The sequence below is a fragment of the Ranitomeya variabilis genome, chromosome 2, assembly GCF_051348905.1.
Source record: "Ranitomeya variabilis isolate aRanVar5 chromosome 2, aRanVar5.hap1, whole genome shotgun sequence".
NCBI lineage: Eukaryota > Metazoa > Chordata > Amphibia > Anura > Dendrobatidae > Ranitomeya > Ranitomeya variabilis.
In genome coordinates this window covers 758,482,489-758,502,170 of record NC_135233.1, presented here as the reverse complement: position 1 = coordinate 758,502,170, position 19,682 = coordinate 758,482,489, and the positions used below count along the sequence as shown (strand labels likewise).

Sequence of the window (19,682 nt, the reverse complement as noted above, 5' to 3'; positions counted from 1 at the left end):
CAGTGCGGACTACAAAAATTACAATTTAATATTATCAGTACCTGATTAGCGCTAGACTTCTTTAAAAGGTCTTCTACAAACTTCCAATTTGATGTTATTTCAATCTGTTGAAAAAAGTAGCAAAAATTATGCAAGTTCTATTGTACAAAACCTCATTTGTTATTACATACTATCAATTAAGCATCGCAACAAGAGCCTGCCTGTTTTTCTTTCCCTCCGCTATAGTTTTCTTCCTACCTTAATTCCACGGGCCATACATTTTTTTTTTATTTTTCTGGCGACTAAGCCGTGTGACAGCTTGCTTTTTTGCAGGACAAGTTGAACTTTTGAATGACACCCTCTATTTTAGCGTATAATGTACCGGTAAGAGGGGAAAAAAATTCCAAGTGTAGCGAAAGACCGAAAAAAAACAACGCACTTCAGCAATAACATTTTTTTTCATTAGCAGCAATCATTTTACAGTAAAAATTACCTGGTTACGCAGGTACAAAACATGTATCGTTTTTATTTCATTAAAGTGGTGAAAAAAATTCAGAAATTTTTTTTTTTTAAAAAAGTTGCTTGCGTCACCAATTTCTGAGAGCCGTAATGTTTAAAATTTTCATAGATATGGACTTGTCCGAAGGCTTGATTTGCGCCCTAAGGCTTCTTTTACACTTGCTGTGGTTATGCGGCCCCAATAGATTTCTATGGGGCCGCAATCGTAGGAGTGCTGTATGCCATATGGCCGTGAGGGCCGTGAAAAAAACATCGATCTTGCTCGATATTTTTCACAGCTTACGGACACAGCCCCCATTGTAAATCAGTGGGGCCGCAAAAACAATGGAAGGTTGTTTTTGAGGTGTGCCGTGACTTCCGGTTTTGCGGACCGCCGTTTTTTTTCAGCAATACTTTTGCTATAGTACTGGGAACCTGAAAAACGGTGATCCGCAAGGTTTTTGCGGTCCGACATTGCAGCAGACCTTGAAAATTGCGGCGATTCGGCCCGCAAAACCACCCCGCAATAACGGGCCGCAAAAACCTGGTTAGTGTAAAAGAAGACATTTTTATTGATAATCACTTATAGGGGTAGATGAGATGCTTTGATCTCCTCTTATTACATTATGTGTTGTTGCAGCGGCCAAAAAAACTACGATTCAGGGGTTCCGATTGCTTTTCTTGATACAACGTTTAATGATTGGATTGATTGATTTTATTACATTTTGATAGATGGGACTTTTATAAACGTAGCAATACCAAATAGTTTTTTTAATTTTCTTTATTTCAGAATTTTTAATGGGGGAAAGATGTGAAAAATTGAACTTTTGCATTTTTTTTTATTCATTCTATATTTTTTTATAAACATTTTTTTCACTTCACTGTATTTATTAGTCCCCTTAGTGATCGCTTGTGCTACATATAGCAATGCCACAGCACTGTTGTACATAGGAGAAATCACTGTCTCCTATGAATGCCAGAGACAGGCTGGCTTTCACAGCTTTCACAGGAGTACCGTGATGACAGGCACAGGGGTCTTCAGCAGATCCGTGACTGTCATGGCAACCCATGAGGTCACGTGTGCACTGATGGAATGAAGTGCCCCCCCGACTGTCTGACTGTCTGACTGCCCCCTGACGAAGTCGACGCGAAACGCGCGTTGGGGCTCCGGTGGTGATCCCTGTGCGTCTGCGTAATGGGTAAGAGATATTGAACCGGGTCGGGTACGGTATATGCCGAAATGTGTTCGGTACCCCACTGTGGGATTTATATGGACTGACCCATAGTAACCCGGTCTGGGTAGCTTCTCTTGCCTTGATATGCACTTTTAGCACTTTATGATGGAAAATAAGCAGAGTTTCATAGGGGCTGCCATCGTATAGATTGTATCAGTGTTTTCCTTAGTTTCCCTTGCTGTTCAGATTATGTCTCTAATGATTAATTGTTACTAAGCAATTTGTTGTTTTTTCTATAAATAAAAAATGTGTATTTATATTTTTCTAAATGGGACTTATACTCCGTGTTTTTCTTTAGTTTATGAAACACAGAGAGGAAGCAGAAGCAAAGAGATGCCACTGCTCCTACTACAGTTGGGTCAGCCAGCGAGCAGCCCTGTAAGAGATTACAGAGTGCGTTAGGCGAGCCCCCCTACAGCTCATGACCAGGGGAATGACTGGCGGCTCCAAAGGTCCTATTCTCACATTGGGTAACAAAAATAAACAAGGGCTTACATGCTGCTACAAATTCATAAAAAACAATCACAAAACACTCACATTATTTTCGGCAATGCCATTGCGATCAAGGCAATATAATGGTGACAGATGTGAAATTAACCACCAGCAGAATCCCAAGGGGTCTTTACATTGCACCGCACTACCAATGGGGTGTGCTCCACTTTCACTTGATCCCCGAAGTAAATGCCTCATTATAGCACTCGCTAATGTCCAGAAACTCTGAAATAAAATGTAAAACAAAATAAAAGTTTATTTTAAAAAGTCACGGTCTGTTCCTACATAAACTACAGCTCACATAGGCACAATTAGGACTTATTTATTAACCCCTTGGCATAACAGTGTTGGCTTTTTTTTTTTTTTTTACGGTCATGTTAGAGAAATCGTAACTTTTTATTTTACTGCATTTTTTTTTAGCTGTACGAGGGCTTGGATTTACTGCATTAGTTGTATTTTTCAGTGGAATTATTTTAGTGTACAAGTAACTTGATAACTAACTTCTTAACTCTACCAAGAGTAACACTGACAAAACAGCAATTTTGCCTCTGCTGGTAACATTTCAAATTTTAAATTCTCACTATGCAGCACAAATAAAGAGTTAACTTCATTTTTGTAGGTCAATACAATTACAGCGATACCAAATGTATTTACCGTATATACTCAAGTATAAGCCAAGGCACCTAATCTTGCCACAAAAAAATGGGAAAATTTATTGACTCGAGTATAAGCCTAGGGTGGGAAACGCAGCAGCTCCTGGTAAATGCTCCATACAAAATACGCCCCATATAATGCTGCATAAAGGTTGGTGATGGCCCCATAAGATGCTCATCATACCAGTGCACTTTATGTTGATTTGATTATATCCTATATTGCTGCTGCAATAAAAAAAAAAAAAAAAAAAAAAAAAAAGAGACACTCCTCATCGCTCACTGCTGCTCCTCAACATCGCCGGCTCTCAGCAGTGACTGTTCAGGCAAAGGGCGCACACTAACGCGTCATCCGCCCTCTGACCTGAACGTCACAGCCAGAGGACCCGGAAGACAACGTGGCAGCAGAGCGGGAACAGGTGAATATCGCAAGTACCGGGGGCCTGAGCAAGCAGCGGCACAGGTACCTGGCCCCTATAGCGTGCCTGTATCCCCCACCTGCTCAGGACCCCGGCATTTGTTCTGTGGCCAACGCCGACCCTGTCAGCAGCCACCGGAACACTTACGAGGCTGCAGGGGAGCGTGGACATGTTACGGAGACCCCGGGGACCTCCGCACTGGGACCATGACTCGTGTATAAGCCGGGGGGGTCTTTTTCAGCCCCCCCCCCCAAAAAAAAAAGGGGGGTTGAAAAACTCGGCTTATACACGAGTATATATGGTAGTTTTGTGGGGTTTTTTTTTTTTTTTTTACATAATACACACTTTTGAAGAGAAAAAAAAATAAAACAATCCACTTGTTTTCATGTTGCAATATTCAAAGAGCCTGAAGTCTTACAATTCTCTGCAGTCAGTGGAGTGGTACGAGGGCTCATTTTTTGCAAGACAAGGTAAAGGGTTCATTGATGCCATTTTATGTTGCTAGCAATTTTTTGATCAATTTTTATTACTCTTTGGGAGGCAAAATGAACACAAAAAAAAAACTCAATTCTGAATTTTTTTCTCACTTGCAATTTAAAGGGGTTGTCCACTACTACTACACTTGATCTAAATGTTGGCCCCTGTGACAAAGTCACTGGTAAAGTGCTGGAAGGGAGATATGCTTCACTAGGCTTGATGGCATCAGTGATGTGAAACCCAGAGTTTTACCTCCAACACAATAAGTGCTGGAAGACTTAAGCTACCGTATTTTTCAGACCATAAGACACAGATAAGTTTTAGAGGAGGAAATTAGAAATAAAATTGAAGCAAAAACTGTGGTCAATTCTGTCCTTGTGTGCACGATCCCCACATCGCTAGCCTGGTATGCACGCCCCCCCCATCCCTAGGCCTGGTTTGCACCGCCCCCCACCATCCCAAACCTGGTGTGCACGCTCCCCCATCCCTAGCCTGGCATGCATGGGCTCCCCCATACCAAGGCCGAGTGTGCACGGCCCACCCATCCCTAGGCGTGGTATGCACGGCTCCCCCCATCCCTAGGCCTGGTATGAACGGCCCCCTCCATCCCTAGCCTGGTATGCACGCCCCTTCCCCTCATCCCTAGCCTGGTATGCAGGGCCCCATCCTTATCCTGGTATGATTGGCCCCCGTCCTCACCCTGGTACGCATGGCCCACATCAGAAGAGCATTAAAAAAAAAAAAAAAAAAAAAATTACTTACCTTCCTGCGCTCCTTCGTAGCGTTTTGTTCCGAAGCCAGGAGCTGATTTATGCTTGTTAGCAGCACATGGCAGTGACATCATGCACTGCTTACAAGCAGAAGACAGCTACCAAAATACTCACTGCTCTCCACACCAAGACTGGCAGGCAACTGACTGCAAAAGTATGGCTGTGTTACAGCATTTTGTAATTTTTGTTGTTTTCATGTTTTGCCTGAAGGGCTGTGTTTTACTTTTCCCTTCATGTTGGTTTATGCCACTATATAATAAACAAACAGAAGATTTAAAGAGACAGTGTTCCTGTTTTCTACCTCCGTGTACCGCTGAGAGTGTTGAACTGCCACACCTCGGTAAAATAAAAAAAAGCTTATACTCGCTTCCCGTGCCGGAGCCAAACATTTAGATCAAAAGAGAGTTGTCCTAGTAGTGGACAGCCCCTTTAATCCCCATTTATAGGATATGATTTTGATCCCATAAATGGGGCTCTCCACCCAAAGGCTGGACCCCAGCAAGCACTTTTTGCTCCCTATAGACCTCTCAAAGGCAAGAAAGAAAAGCGAAGATCTGACCAATTACTGTTGACAACATTGCTAGGCTTTCTATTTTGATGAGGCCTAACGTCTATATGTTCATTTGTTCAGATACAAAAACTTTATATTTGTGCTAGAGAAAATCCAGGGGCAGGGTGCTGCTGTACCCACTGTGTATTTTGGAGGAAGAAGAGAAGACAGTACTGCAGTAACCATTGTAGGTAATGGTGGGCAAACAAGGCACTGCTGTGAGCATCGGATGTATGGTGGAAGGCTAAGCTCTGCTAAGGTTATAGTGGTGGAAGATAGCCGCAAGGACTGCAGTGAGTATTATGAAGTAATAGGAGAACATGGCACCGCTGTGAGCATCGGATGTATGGTGGAAGGATAAGCCCTGCTAAGGTTATAGTGGTGGAAGATAGCCGCAAGGACTGCAGTGAATACTATGAAGAAATGGGAGAACATGGCACCGCTGTGAGCATCGGATGTATGGTGGAAGGCTAAGCCCTGCTAAGGTTATAGTGGTGGAAGATAGCCGCAAAGACTGCAGTGAATACTATGAAGTAATAGGAGAACATGGCACCGCTGTGAGCATCGGATGTATGGTGGAAGGCTAAGCCCTGCTAAGGTTATAGTGGTGGAAGATAGCCGCAAGGACTGCAGTGAGTATTATGAAGTAATAGGAGAACATGGCACCGCTGTGAGCATCGGATGTATGGTGGAAGGCTAAGCCCTGCTAAGGTTATAGTGGTGGAAGATAGCCGCAAGGACTGCAGTGAATACTATGAAGTAATGGGAGAACATGGCACCGCTGTGAGCATCGGATGTATGGTGGAAGGCTAAGCCCTGCTAAGGTTATAGTGGTGGAAGATAGCCGCAAGGACTGCAGTGAATACTATGAAGAAATGGGAGAACATGGCACCGCTGTGAGCATCGGATGTATGGTGGAAGGCTAAGCCCTGCTAAGGTTATAGTGGTGGAAGATAGCCGCAAAGACTGCAGTGAATACTATGAAGTAATAGGAGAACATGGCACCGCTGTGAGCATCGGATGTATGGTGGAAGGCTAAGCCCTGCTAAGGTTATAGTGGTGGAAGATAGCCGCAAGGACTGCAGTGAATACTATGAAGTAATGGGAGAACATGGCACCGCTGTGAGCATCGGATGTATGGTGGAAGGCTAAGCCCTGCTAAGGTTATAGTGGTGGAAGATAGCCGCAAGGACTGCAGTGAATACTATGAAGAAATGGGAGAACATGGCACCGCTGTGAGCATCGGATGTATGGTGGAAGGCTAAGCCCTGCTAAGGTTATAGTGGTGGAAGATAGCCGCAAGGACTGCAGTGAATACTATGAAGTAATGGGAGAACATGGCACCGCTGTGAGCATCGGATGTATGGTGGAAGGCTAAGCCCTGCTAAGGTTATAGTGGTGGAAGATAGCCGCAAGGACTGCAGTGAATACTATGAAGAAATGGGAGAACATGGCACCGCTGTGAGCATCGGATGTATGGTGGAAGGCTAAGCCCTGCTAAGGTTATAGTGGTGGAAGATAGCCGCAAGGACTGCAGTGAATACTATGAAGAAATGGGAGAACATGGCACCGCTGTGAGCATCGGATGTATGGTGGAAGGCTAAGCTCTGCTAAGGTTTATAGTGGTGGAAGATTGCCGCAAGGACTGCAGTGAATACTATAAAGAAACTAGCTGTTTCCAGCCAGCTAACGCTCGGCACACTCATTGCTATCTAATTAACGCTGCTAGTGATTAAACTAAAGTAAATAATGACAACATTCAATAGCGCTTACGCAGGTGGTAAATTAACTTAAAATGAAGTTAATAACAATAATAATCATAAAAAATCTGAATAATACTAATACATTTTATTCACAGTGTAAAATCAAAAACAAGCTGGATTCGTGTGGTAATGTGTGGGGACAGAGCCTCGTGTGGTAATGTGGGGGGACAGAGCCTCGTGTGGTAATGTGTGAGGACGGAGCCTCGTGTGGTAATGTGGGGGGACGGAGCCTCGTGTGGTAATGTGTGGGGAGGGAGCCTCGTGTGGTAATGTGTGGGGACGAAGCCTCATGTGGTAATGTGGGGGGGCAGGATTATGTGTGGTAATGTGGTGGGGGGTGGGATTATGTATGGTGATGTGGTGGGGAGGGCGGGATTATGTGTGGTGATGTGGTGGGGGGCGGGATTGTGTGTGGTAATGTGGTGGGGGGCGGGATTATGTGTGGTGATGGGGGGCGGGATTATCTGTGGTGATGGGGGGCGGGATTATGTGTGGTGATGGGGTGGGGGGCGGGATTATGTGTGGTGATGGGGTGGGGGGCGGGATTATGTGTGGTGATGGGGTGGGGGGCGGGATTATGTGTGGTGATGGGGTGGGGGCAGGATTATGTGTGGTGATGGGGTGGGGGGGCGGGATTGTGTGTGGTGATGGGGTGGGGGGGGCGGGATTATGTGTGGTGATGGGGCGGGATTATGTGTGGTGATGTAGTGGGGGGCGGGATTATCTGTGGTAATGTAGTGGGGGGCGGGATTATCTGTGGTGATGTGGTGGGATTGTGCGTGGTAATGTGGTGGGGATGGGATTATCTGTGGTAATGTGGTGGGGGGACGGGATTATGTGTGGTGGTGGGGGGACGGGATTATGTGTGGTAGTGTGGGGGCGGGATTATGTGTGGTGATGTGGTGGGGGGCGGGATTATGTGTGGTGATGTGGTGGGGGGCGGGATTGTGTGTGGTGATGTAGTGGGGGGCGGGATTATGTGTGGTGATGTGGTGGGGGGCGGGATTGTGTGTGGTGATGGGCGGGATTATGTGTGGTGATGTGGTGGGGGGCGGGATTATCTGTGGTAATGTGGTGGGGGGCAGGATTTTGTGGTAACGTGGTGGGGGGTGTGTGTGTAGTAATGTGGTGGGGGGCAGGATTATGTGTGGTAATGTGGTGGGGGGCGGGATTGTGTGTGGTGATGTGGTGGGGGGGCGGGATTGTGTGTGGTGATGTGGTGGGGGGGCGGGATTATGTGTGGTGATGTGGTGGGGGGCGGGATTATGTGTGGTGATGTGGTGGGGGGCGGGATTATCTGTGGTAATGTGGTGGGGGGCGGAATTATGTGTGGTTATGTGGTGGGGGGCGGGATTATCTGTGGTAATGTGGTGGGGGGCGGAATTATGTGTGGTTATGTGGTGGGGGGCGGGATTATCTGTGGTAATGTGGTGGGGGGGTGGGATTGTGCGTGGGGATGTGGTGGGGGGGCGGGATTATCTGTGGTAATGTGGTGGGGGGCGAGATTGTGTGTAGTAATGTGGTGGGGGCGGGATTGTGTGTGATGTGGTAAGGGTGGAGCTACTGTGCAGGGGGCGGGATTAGCGAGTAATCACGATGCCTCATATATATAGATGGGAGAACATGGCACTGCTGTGAAAGCTGTGTGTGATGGAGACACAGGTGGTGGTATACCAGCTGTCCTTTGCAGAGTATTAGTGTTAGATATGAGAAGCTGGTTCCTAGCCCACAGTTAGATTTGCCCCTGGCTTGTGCTGTGTCATACACACTTAGCGCCCGATTCATCATTTGCAGTTGTTTTTCCCCAAGTTACCGTTTTTTTTTGTTTTTTTTAATCTTGTGGTGTTCGCTTAACAGGAGGAAATGTAATAACAGATCAGGCACTTGGAGCACATTAGAGAGACTGAAGTACAAGTCACCCCAATATAATGTAAGCAGAAGACTTGGTGCAGTACTACATTAGGATGGCATTCTCAGCAGACTTCTGACACTCCTGTTCACCTCTGAAGAAGATCCTTTGCTTCTATGATCAAGAAGTTGAATAAGTAAAGTCCACATCTCCTTAATACAGGGACAAGGGTAAATGTGACTACTCAGCACTTCAGAGGGGCGAACCTGATGGGAAAACAAACAACGTTATTGATTTCAGATTTAGGTCTGTATTTCAATCCTTTTCACTATTTTTAAATTAATGCACCACATAAAAAAAAGATTAAAAAGTCTATTTAAAGAAGATCCGTCACCAGATTTCACACCATGAATTACATACATTATGTAGATCTCCAACACAAAGTGCGTAGTGTACGTACTTTGAAGATCCGTGTAAAAATATATATATTGTCTTGTAAAAGTGTTTTTAATGAATACCAAAATGCTCATTTTATGTCAAAGTAAGTACATTTATTTTGTGAAATCTGGTGGCAGAACTTATTTGAAAGGGAATGTCTGGGAGTTTTATATAGATGGCATATCTTTAGGATAGATCATCAATATCTGATCAGTGCGAGTGAGACACCCCCTGCAGATCAGCTATTCCTGGTACCGGCTGGATGTGCCAAGTTGCGGAGCTGCACAGCTTCATTAACTGCATAGTGGATGGGTACTGCACAACCAACCCCTATTTGAACAAATTGGGAGTAGATATGGTGGCCATTATATAGTTGGCAGGATTGTGGAAGCCTGCAGCTTGGCAGATCCAGCTGATCTGCGGTGGTGCCGGGGTATCTCACCCCCAACAATCAGATATTAACGACCTCTCCTAAAAACAGGTCATTAATATTAAAATCCCAAACATCCCCTTTAAAAATATTTTAGAATATTTTCTTCTTCAACTGTGAAATTAAGGAGAGAGAGCGCACATAGGGCGATAAAAGTGATAATTTGGATGACAATACACGGTAGGTGCACTCACCTTTAGAGGTTGTGAAAAGTCACAACCCCTTGCAGAATATGAGAAGAAACCGTGGTCGCTGCAGACTCCTGTAGATACCAATGTAACAAAGAAGGAAGGAGAAGACCAGGCTTCTCAATGTATCCGCGCTGACCACACACGATGGAAATGTTCTTAAAAGCTTTATTGTACCGACGCGTTTCATGGCAATTGCCACTTCCTCAGGGCCAAATATTTCTTATCCAGAGATTCCTTTGGCCCTGAGGAAGTGGCACATTGAGAAACCCGGTCTTCTCCTTCCTTCTTTGATACTTCTTCAACTGTAAGACTTCAAAGGCAATCCCAGTTTTAGTGAAAATATGCTCACTTTCACTGTATACTATATACACACACATACATACATATATACATAATTTTCATGACCTCTTTGGAGGCATGCGGAGTTAAAAATCTAAAAGTAAATACAAAGAGAAAAAATAAAAATGAAAACCACATGAAGACAGCCGCCATAGCTGCCCAGAATCCACAACTATACATATGATATATTACAGCAACTGAAATAAAAACAGGAAAGCCATTCTTATGTATTACTTTTGTACACATTGCCTTGACACCCATCTTGCCCTATGAGGTGCTATGTCTCTGTAATCAGTGGATATCAGACTGCATATAATGTACCCTCACTGATCAGTATGTGATGTCTGACTGATGAAAGCAAGCAAGGAAAAACGTACATATGCCAGACACAATAAGAACAACATTTCAACCACCAGCAAAGCAAATAGCATAAAGGAACATTAAAAGACCACCAATAGTGAAGTACCTTAGTATATTTAGTCGCTGACAGCGCAATAAGACTGCACAGGAGGTTCTTACAGTGACCCTCTAATAAGCTCACATTTGTTAGGTTTTCTCCAATCAGATTGATATATTGATGGGCATAAACAATTTGACCTGTATATTAAAAAGAGAAAAAGAAAACATTGACAAGTAATGTGCAAGAAAACTGACTGTTCTGGGCCATGGCAATAACAGTCTGCATTGTCCTGTCGCTGATGGGGTAGAGGAGGAAGGCTCCTGCTGCAGCCAGACACAAGACAGCGAGAGGAACCCCTTTCAAGAGGTTAAAGACCCCTCTTCTGTGGGTAATGTATTTTTAGCTTATTTTTTTTGTTTCTGTTGGGCATTATTAAAACTCTTATCTTAAACCTATCTCTACAACCTCTATACAGTACTTTGCAGTCAGAATCCAACAATGGGCATGTCCTGACATGAGACTTTCTAAGGCTACGTTCACATTTGCGGTCCGCGCCGCAGCGTCATGCGCCCCTATATTTAACATGGGGGCGCATGGACATGCGGTGCACTTGCGTTTTGCGCCGCATGCGTCACTGCGGCGCACGCGTCCGGGCGCAGAGGACGCAGCAAGTTGCATTTTTGCTGCGTCCAAAATCAATAGAAAAAAGGACGCATGCGGCGCAAAACGCAGCGTTGTGCATGCGTTTTTGTTTGCGTTGTGGCGCCGACGCTGCGGCGCACAACGCAAATGTGAACGTAGCCTTATTCTTGGTCTCCTCATTTGAGCGGTTCTCAGCAGATTTCTAGCCACATGAAAGTGCAGTTGAGCTTCGGGGTCATAGATCCACTGATAGGAGCTGAGAAAAAGGAACATAAGGCTATGTTCACACGTTGACTTTTTCTATGCAAATTTTCAGCTGCGTTTCACAGTACCAGCAAAGTCTATGAGATTTCAGAAATCTCATGCACATAGCTTTTTTTTCCTGTTTTGTTAAAGAGCTCCATTTTTGAAAAATGTAGCATGTCACTTCTTTCAGAAATGTTTCAGTGTTTTTCACCCATTGAAAGCAGTGGGTAGTGCATCAAACGCTGCAAAAACGCAGGTATCAGCTGCACTAATGCCAAAACCTGATCAGGTTGAATCAAATTATTTTTTATCCACTAATCTTTAATCACCATGCACAAGAGACAAATGTACCCCAACAAAAACTGCTTTTTGCAAGCAGCTTAAACTTTGCATTAAAAAAGCAGCAAAAATGCAACGTGTGAACATGGCCTAAGAGTGCTAAAGTCTCCTGTAAGAACAGGATCACTACTGGACTCTCAAACTCATTCTGTGACCAGCAACACTGAGGCCGTAACAGTGCCAGGGTTTAATGAAACTTTATTGCCAAAGTCAATTTTAGCCCGATAATTGCACTCGAAAGGTGTCGATATCCTTCTGTACTACATAATAAATTGAAACTAGCTTATCTTACTCTGGATGCTGAATGTCCACCCTACTCTATTGAGCGTTACCCTTCCTACCCACAGCATTCTGATGAATACCGATTCTGGCTATGTGGGGCGCTATCTCCATGCAAGCTCCCATCAGCACCTTGATGCCCCTTCAGCTATCGTATACAACATTTTCTCAGGTTTAGAGTATGTTCACTTTTTTTTAGTTTTTTTCAGGAAGCCAAAAATATCCATTTTTTAAGCAGAAGATGCTTCAAGAAACTTTTCATCTGGCATTTTGTAAGTTTTGTTTATGGTTTTTTCAATCACTTTTGACAGCCAACGTTCTTTTGAGCAGTTTTTCTAACATTTTGAGGGTGTCTTATGTACTGTCGATTTCTGGACTTTTTTTTTTTCTTTTAAATAAATTAACAATAAAGAAACTGCTAGTGGTTTTCAAGCAAACCCGCTAGCAAAATGGTAGAAAAACAAAAAAAAACCACAACAACCTGGGAGTCTTGAGCCTTCTCATAAAGTGTCTTCAAAATATAAAATGCCAGAACAATTGATAGCTCACTGTTGGTTAAAAGACGCTCAAAAAAGATGAAAATATGACTAGCAAGTAGTGTTGAGCGATACTTTCCGATATCGGAAAGTATCGGTATCGGAAAGTATCGGCCGATACCGTCACAGTATCGGAATCCAATCCGATACCGATACCCGATCCCAATGCAAGTCAATGGGACGAAAATATCGGAATTAAAATAAACCCTTTATACACTTGTAGGTTCATTCTACATGAAGGAAAACAACTAAAAATATTGTAGGATGTATTGGGGGACGTGGCGGAGATATTAAAGGGACAGAGGTTTAGCCCAATGTAATAGAATAGCAGGATTTTTTTTTTTTTTTATGAAGTTCGGCGTTAGAAAGAATTTGACTATGTTTTTTGTTTTTTTTTTATGTCAGATATTGATGTTTCACTACTTCCACGCCCTTCACCTTCTTTTTTACTTCTCCCACGCTTTCTTCTTAATTATCCTCATCATCAGCTTCTTTGACATCAACTTCTTCACCTTATTCATCTTCTTCTTCATCTTCTACCTATTATTTTTTGGGTTACATTGTTCATATTCTTTTTATTTTACTATTATCTTCATCATATTCAACTTCTTCATCATATTCTTATTTGTGACAGGCATTCCCGTAGTTGTTATCTATAAAAGTTTGAAGATTACACCTTCCGTTCTGCCTGTCACAAAACAGTTACATTTGTCCGCGTTCAGTTTGGCCTGCAGCATCAGGCTTTATCCAGGGGCACCACGAGGAGGAACGGACTCACCCCCATACACTGCTTAGTCTTCTTCTGCTTATAATTTACATAATATTTTTTGCTCTGATATTTTGTGTTATGCTTAATGTCCTTCTGCTCTTTGTTCTGCAGCCTCTTGTTCTTCTGCTTCTCGGTCTTCCAGGTCGTCGTCGTCTCCAGGGTCGTCGTCTCCGGGGTCGTCGTCATCGGGGTGGTCTTCAGGGTCGTCGTCTCCGGGGTCGTCGTCATCGGGGTGGTCTTCGGGGTCATCGTCTCCAGGGTCGTCGTCATCACGGTGGTTGTCGTCTCTGGTGTCGTCGTCATCTTAGGGGTGGTCTTCTGGGTCATTGTGTTTAGTCTCTTGAACTTGGAAATGTAGCAGAAGGTACAAGAAGGCTGAGAAAATGCCGAGAACCAGCTGATGGAACTGGAACTCGGATGGCTACCCGAAGGTCCAAGAGCCAATGGAACTACCGAGGACCAGCTGACGTTACTGGAACCCGGTTACTAAGCAGGAGGTACCTGTGCTGAAAGCACTACCAAGGACCACCTGACGTTGGTGGAACTCGGATACCCAGAGGGAGGCACCTAAGCCAAAGGCTCTGCCCGGAACCAGCTGACGGTACTGGAACCAGGATGGGGAGCAGAAGGTACAAGAGCAAAAGACACTGCCGAGAACCAGCTGACGGTGCTGGAACCCGGATGGGTAGCCGAAGGTCCAAGAGCCAATGGAACTACCGAGGACCAGCTGACGTTACTGGAACCCGGTTACTAAGCAGGAGGTACCCGTGCCTGAAAGCACTACCAAGGACCACCTGACGTTTGTGGAACTCGGATACCAAAGGGAGGCACCTAAGCCAAAGGCTCTGCCCGGAACCAGCTGACGGTACTGGAACCAGGATGGGGAGCAGAAGGTACAAGAGCAAGTGTCTGCGTGGCTTTTGCAGGACACGATGCCGGCTGCACAGCAGGGGAACAGCTGGCGGTGCTGGACCCCACTGACACATTGGCGAGGTGTTTTTCTCTGTGCAGCTAGCACATCTGGGCCCCAACTGGCGGTGTGTTAGAGCCCAGGGTCAGCAGGAGGAGGAGCAGGAGGAGGAGGAGCAGGGGGAGGGGAGTGTAGGCCGAAGCCTGCACTGGCGGCAGCTTTGGGTCTGTTGTGTCTGCGTGGCTTTTGCAGGACACGTTGCCGGCTACACAGCAGGGGAACAGCTGACGTTACTGAACCCCAATAACAGAGGAGGGACTGTTGACTGTGCGTACAGCACTTCTGGACGGCAACTGGCGGTGTTGGAGCCCAGGGACAGGTGGAGGAGGAGGAGGTTGGAGGAGGTTGGAGGAGGTAGGAGGGATTGCCACACACACAGCAGGGGAACAGCTGACGTTACTGAACCCCAATAACAGAGGAGGGACTGTTGACTGTGCGTACAGCACTTCTGGACGGCAACTGGCGGTGTTGGAGCCCAGGGACAGGTGGAGGAGGAGGAGGTTGGAGGAGGTTGGAGGAGGTAGGAGGGATTGCCACACACACAGCAGGGGAACAGCTGACGTTACTGAACCCCAATAACAGAGGAGGGACTGTTGACTGTGCGTACAGCACTTCTGGACGGCAACTGGCGGTGTTGGAGCCCAGGGACAGGTGGAGGAGGAGGAGGTTGGAGGAGGTAGGAGGGATTGCCACACACACAGCAGGGGAACAGCTGACGTTACTGAACCCCAATAACAGAGGAGGGACTGTTGACTGTGCGTACAGCACTTCTGGACGGCAACTGGCGGTGTTGGAGCCCAGGGACAGGTGGAGGAGGAGGAGGTTGGAGGAGGTAGGAGGGATTGCCACACACAGCAGGGGAACAGCTGACGTTACTGAACCCCAATAACAGAGGAGGGACTGTTGACTGTGCGTACAGCACTTCTGGACGGCAACTGGCGGTGTTGGAGCCCAGGGACAGGTGGAGGAGGAGGAGGTTGGAGGAGGTTGGAGGAGGTAGGAGGGATTGCCACACACACAGCAGGGGAACAGCTGACGTTACTGAACCCCAATAACAGAGGAGGGACTGTTGACTGTGCGTACAGCACTTCTGGACGGCAACTGGCGGTGTTGGAGCCCAGGGACAGGTGGAGGAGGAGGAGGTTGGAGGAGGTTGGAGGAGGTAGGAGGGATTGCCACACACACAGCAGGGGAACAGCTGACGTTACTGAACCCCAATAACAGAGGAGGGACTGTTGACTGTGCGTACAGCACTTCTGGACGGCAACTGGCGGTGTTGGAGCCCAGGGACAGGTGGAGGAGGAGGAGGTTGGAGGAGGTTGGAGGAGGTAGGAGGGATTGCCACACACACAGCAGGGGAACAGCTGACGTTACTGAACCCCAATAACAGAGGAGGGACTGTTGACTGTGCGTACAGCACTTCTGGACGGCAACTGGCGGTGTTGGAGCCCAGGGACAGGTGGAGGAGGAGGAGGTTGGAGGAGGTAGGAGGGATTGCCACACACACAGCAGGGGAACAGCTGACGTTACTGAACCCCAATAACAGAGGAGCGACTGTTGACTGTGCGTACAGCACTTCTGGACGGCAACTAGCGGTGTTGGAGCCCAGGGGCAGGTGGAAAAGCAGAGGAACACAATGTAGGCCGAAGCCTGAGAAAGTCGAAAGGGAACCTTTAACCCCCCCCCCCCAAGGCGTTTGTAGCTGAAAGAGCCAGCTTGTGCAGCACAAAAGATGCAAAAGGAAAAGGTGGCTCTTTTCATCATGCTCCTTGCAAACACAGAACTAAACACTTATAAAATGTGTCCCCTGAAGCCGTGAAACCGTCCCGGAGGTGGGACTTTCCTTCGTAATATGACGCAGCACAGCCATCATTACTACCCCCCCGCCGCCGTGCCCCGGCTCCTCAGCGTTGTTTGATTCCGTCCCGGAGCCTGCGCTGTTATGTTATCCCGTGGCCAGGCACACTTAGCGCTGCCCATCTTCTGACATCATTTGGTGTCAGGCTGGCTGCGCCTGTGCGGCCGCGCTGGCCGAGAGCCCGCCTCGCAGTGTCTTCTGATGTAATCCCACTGGGGGCCTGGGATCCATGGCCATGCGCAGTGCATATCCTCGCCTCTCACTCCCCTCCCTACGGCTTCTTTTTCAGACTGTGCGGTGTCACGGCCGTGGCATGCTATTAGGGACCAGCTGACACCGAACAGTCTGAAGAAGCCATAGGGAGATGAGTGAGAGGTGGAGGTTCAGATATGCACTGCGCATGTCCATAGATCCCAGGCCCCCAGTGGGATTAAATCAGAAGACACTGCGAGGCGGGCTCTCGGCCAGCGTGGCCGCACAGGCGCAGCCAGCCTGACACCAAATGATGCCAGAAGACGGGCAGCGCTAAGTGTGCCTGGCCACGGGATAACATAACAGCGCAGGCTCCGGGACGGAATCAAACAACGCTGAGGAGCCGGGGCGCGGCGCCGGGGGGGTAGGAATGACGGCTGTGCTGCGTCCTATTACGAAGGAAAGTCCCACCTCCGGGACGGTTTTACGGTATCAGTGGACACATTTTATAAGTGTTAAGTTTTGCGTGTGCAAGGAGCAAAACCAAAATAGCTACCTTTTTCCTTGTGCAGCATTACTGCTGCACAAGGTGGCTCTTTCAGTAACAAACGCCTTGGGGGGGGGGGGACAGATTCCCTTACATTTCAGTTGTTGTGTCAGCGTGGCGGTCGCATGACACATTGCCGGCTACACAGCTGGGGATCAGCTGACGTTACTGAAACCCAATAACACTGGGTCGTATGTTTTGACTGTGCAGACGGCACGTCTGAGCCTCAACTGGCGGTGTTGGAGCCCAGGAATTTAAGTTCAGGTGGTAGAAAGATGAACACAACAGGAGACCTGGATAACGTATACAGTGACCTAATTATTTAATCAGGAGGAGGAGTGGCAAATTCCTGCGAGATCCAGGCCTTGTTCATTTTCAGAAAAGTAAGCCGGTCAACGTTATCGGAGGATAGTCGCATGCGACGGTCAGTTAGTACACCACCTGCAGCACTAAAGACACGTTCCGATAATACACTGGCCGCAGGGCAAGACAGCACCTCCAATGCATACTGGCTTAGCTCTGGCCATGTATCCAGCTTTGAGACCCAAAACTTGAAAGGGGAAGAGCCGTCTGGGAGTACAGCAAGAGGGCAAGACATGTAGTCTGTCACCATCTGACGGAACCGTTGCCTCCTGCTGACTGGAGCCGTCTGTGATGGTGTAGACTTTTGTGGGGGGCACACAAAACTGTGCCACAGTTGGGCCATACTGGTCTTGCCTTGGGCAGAGGCACTGCTTCTGCTCCCTCTTTGTGCAGAGCCTCCACCACTGCCTGGACGCACTGAGCTGCTTTGGAATGCAGTAGCAGCACTTCTCTCAGTTGGAATGGAGAAGATGATGGAACTGACCAGTGTGTCTTGGTACTCCCGCATTTTTCGCTCCCGGTTCAACGGTGTGATGAGGCTTTCTACGTTGTCCCGGTAGCGAGGATCGAGGAGGGTGAACACCCAATAATCAGACATGTTGAGAATGTGGGCGATGCGGCGGTCGTTTCTCAGGCACTGCAGCATGTAATCCACCATGTGCTGCAGACTGCCAACTGCCCAAGAAACGCTGTCCCCAGCTGGAGGCGTGATCTCTGCCCGCTCGTCATCACCCCACCCTCGCTGTACACACTGAGTACTGGACAATTGTGTAACTCCCTCCTCTGGACGGATGTCTTCCTCCTCCATTGACTCCTCCTCATCCTCCTCACAAACTGTCCCCTGCCTACGCGTTTGTGAGGAACCACGTGGCGCTGACTGTCCAGAAGATGATGGAAGTGGTGAATCCTCATCCTCCACCTCTTCCACAACATCATCCCTTAGCGCTTGCAGTGATTTTTCAAGCAGGCAGATAAGGGGGACAGTCATGCTGACTAGTGCATCATCTGCACTCGCCATCCGCGTGGAATAATCAAAGGGACGCAAAACCTGGCAGACATCCTTCATAGTGGCCCACTCTGTGGTTGTGAAGTCTGTACGGCGCTGACTGCGACTTTTTTGCGCCTGATACAGCTGGTACTCCATTACAGCTTGCTGCTGCTCACACAACCGCTCCAACATATGTAACGTGGAATTCCACCTGGTAGGTAGGTCACATATGATGCGATGTTCCGGCAGGCGGTGTCGGCGCTGCAGAGCCGCAATGCGCGCTTTTGCCGTGCTGGAACGCCGCAAGTGAGCACACTCTAGGCGGACCTTGTGCAGCAGTGCATCAAGATCCGGATAGTCCCTCAAAAAACTCTGCACGACCAAATTGAGCACATGTGCCAGACATGGGATGTGAGTGAGGTTGCCGAGGCCCAGGGCTGCCACCAGATTTCGGCCATTATCACACACTACCATGCCTGGCTGGAGATTCGCTGGCTCAAACCACACATCGCTCTCCTGCTTGATGGCATTCCAGAGCTCCTGCGCTGTGTGGCTACGATTCCCCAAAAAAATTAATTTCAAGACGGCCTGTTGACGTTTGGCCACGGCTGTGCTCATGTCGGTCGTAACAGGTACACGTTCATCACGGGTCCATGTGGAGGTGGACTGTGACGGCTCCTGCAGCGATGATTCTGAGGAACTGGTGTAAGAGGAGGAGTCAATGCGTACAGAATGGATTCCTGCAATCCTTGGAGTGGGCAGGACACGTCCTGCGCCACTCGCACGGTCTGTACCCGGCTCAACTACATTAACCCAATGGGCAGTGAGGGAAAGGTATCGCCCCTGTCCATGTTGACTGGTCCACGCATCGGTGGTGAGGTGGACCTTGCTACTGACGGCGTTCAGTAGCGCGTGTTTTATGTGTCCCTCCACATGCTTGTGCAGGGCAGGGACGGCTTGCCTGCTGAAGTAAAAGCGGCTGGGCACATTGTACTGTGGGACTGCCAATGACATCAAGTCACGGAAGCTGTCAGTCTCCACCAGCCTGAATGACAGCATTTCCAGTGACAGAAGTTTGGCAATGCCTGCAGTCAGAGCCTGTGCTCGTGGGTGGTTTGACGAGAAAGGCCGCCTTTTCTCCCATGCCTGTACTACCGATGGCTGTAGACTGGGCTGGGAGTGTGTGGATGACTGGGAAAGTGGTGCTGCGGGTGGAATGACAGCGGGTCTCTGGACAACAGGGCCAGAGGTTCTTCCACGGCGATCCTGGGAGGAAGCCGAACCAGCTGCGTGTGAGCTAGAGGAAGAGGCAACACGAGCTTAAGAGGTGGTAGCTGCCGCTGTTGGTTGGCCTAGCTCTTCAGTGTGTTTGTCTAACTCCGCCGGGTGCCTGTTGCGCACGTTTCCACATGTTGGAGGTATTGAGGTTGGCGACTTTTTGACCTCTTTTGATTTTTTGATGACACACCTTGC

The 19,682-nt window shown here is 47.7% G+C and overlaps 1 protein-coding gene and 1 long non-coding RNA gene across 3 annotated transcripts in view; one reads left to right on the top strand and one right to left on the bottom strand.

Moving 5' to 3' along the window:
• LOC143807772 (uncharacterized) overlaps positions 1–8,786 on the top strand; it is a 58,873-nt gene extending 50,087 nt beyond the window's left edge. Inside the window, exon 3 of the long non-coding RNA XR_013221795.1 lies at positions 8,691–8,786. This is a non-coding gene — a long non-coding RNA (uncharacterized LOC143807772). The remainder of the gene's footprint in view (positions 1–8,690) is intronic.
• Positions 1–19,682, bottom strand: part of MMS22L (MMS22 like, DNA repair protein) — a 125,650-nt gene that overhangs the window by 60,626 nt on the left and 45,342 nt on the right. For both annotated transcript variants that reach the window (XM_077289684.1, XM_077289685.1), the window contains 4 exons: positions 10,547–10,677; positions 8,835–8,948; positions 2,250–2,429; positions 42–104 (listed from right to left, as the gene is read on the bottom strand). In XM_077289684.1, the coding sequence (XP_077145799.1) occupies positions 42–104; positions 2,250–2,429; positions 8,835–8,948; positions 10,547–10,677 (488 nt within the window). The remainder of the gene's footprint in view (positions 1–41; positions 105–2,249; positions 2,430–8,834; positions 8,949–10,546; positions 10,678–19,682) is intronic.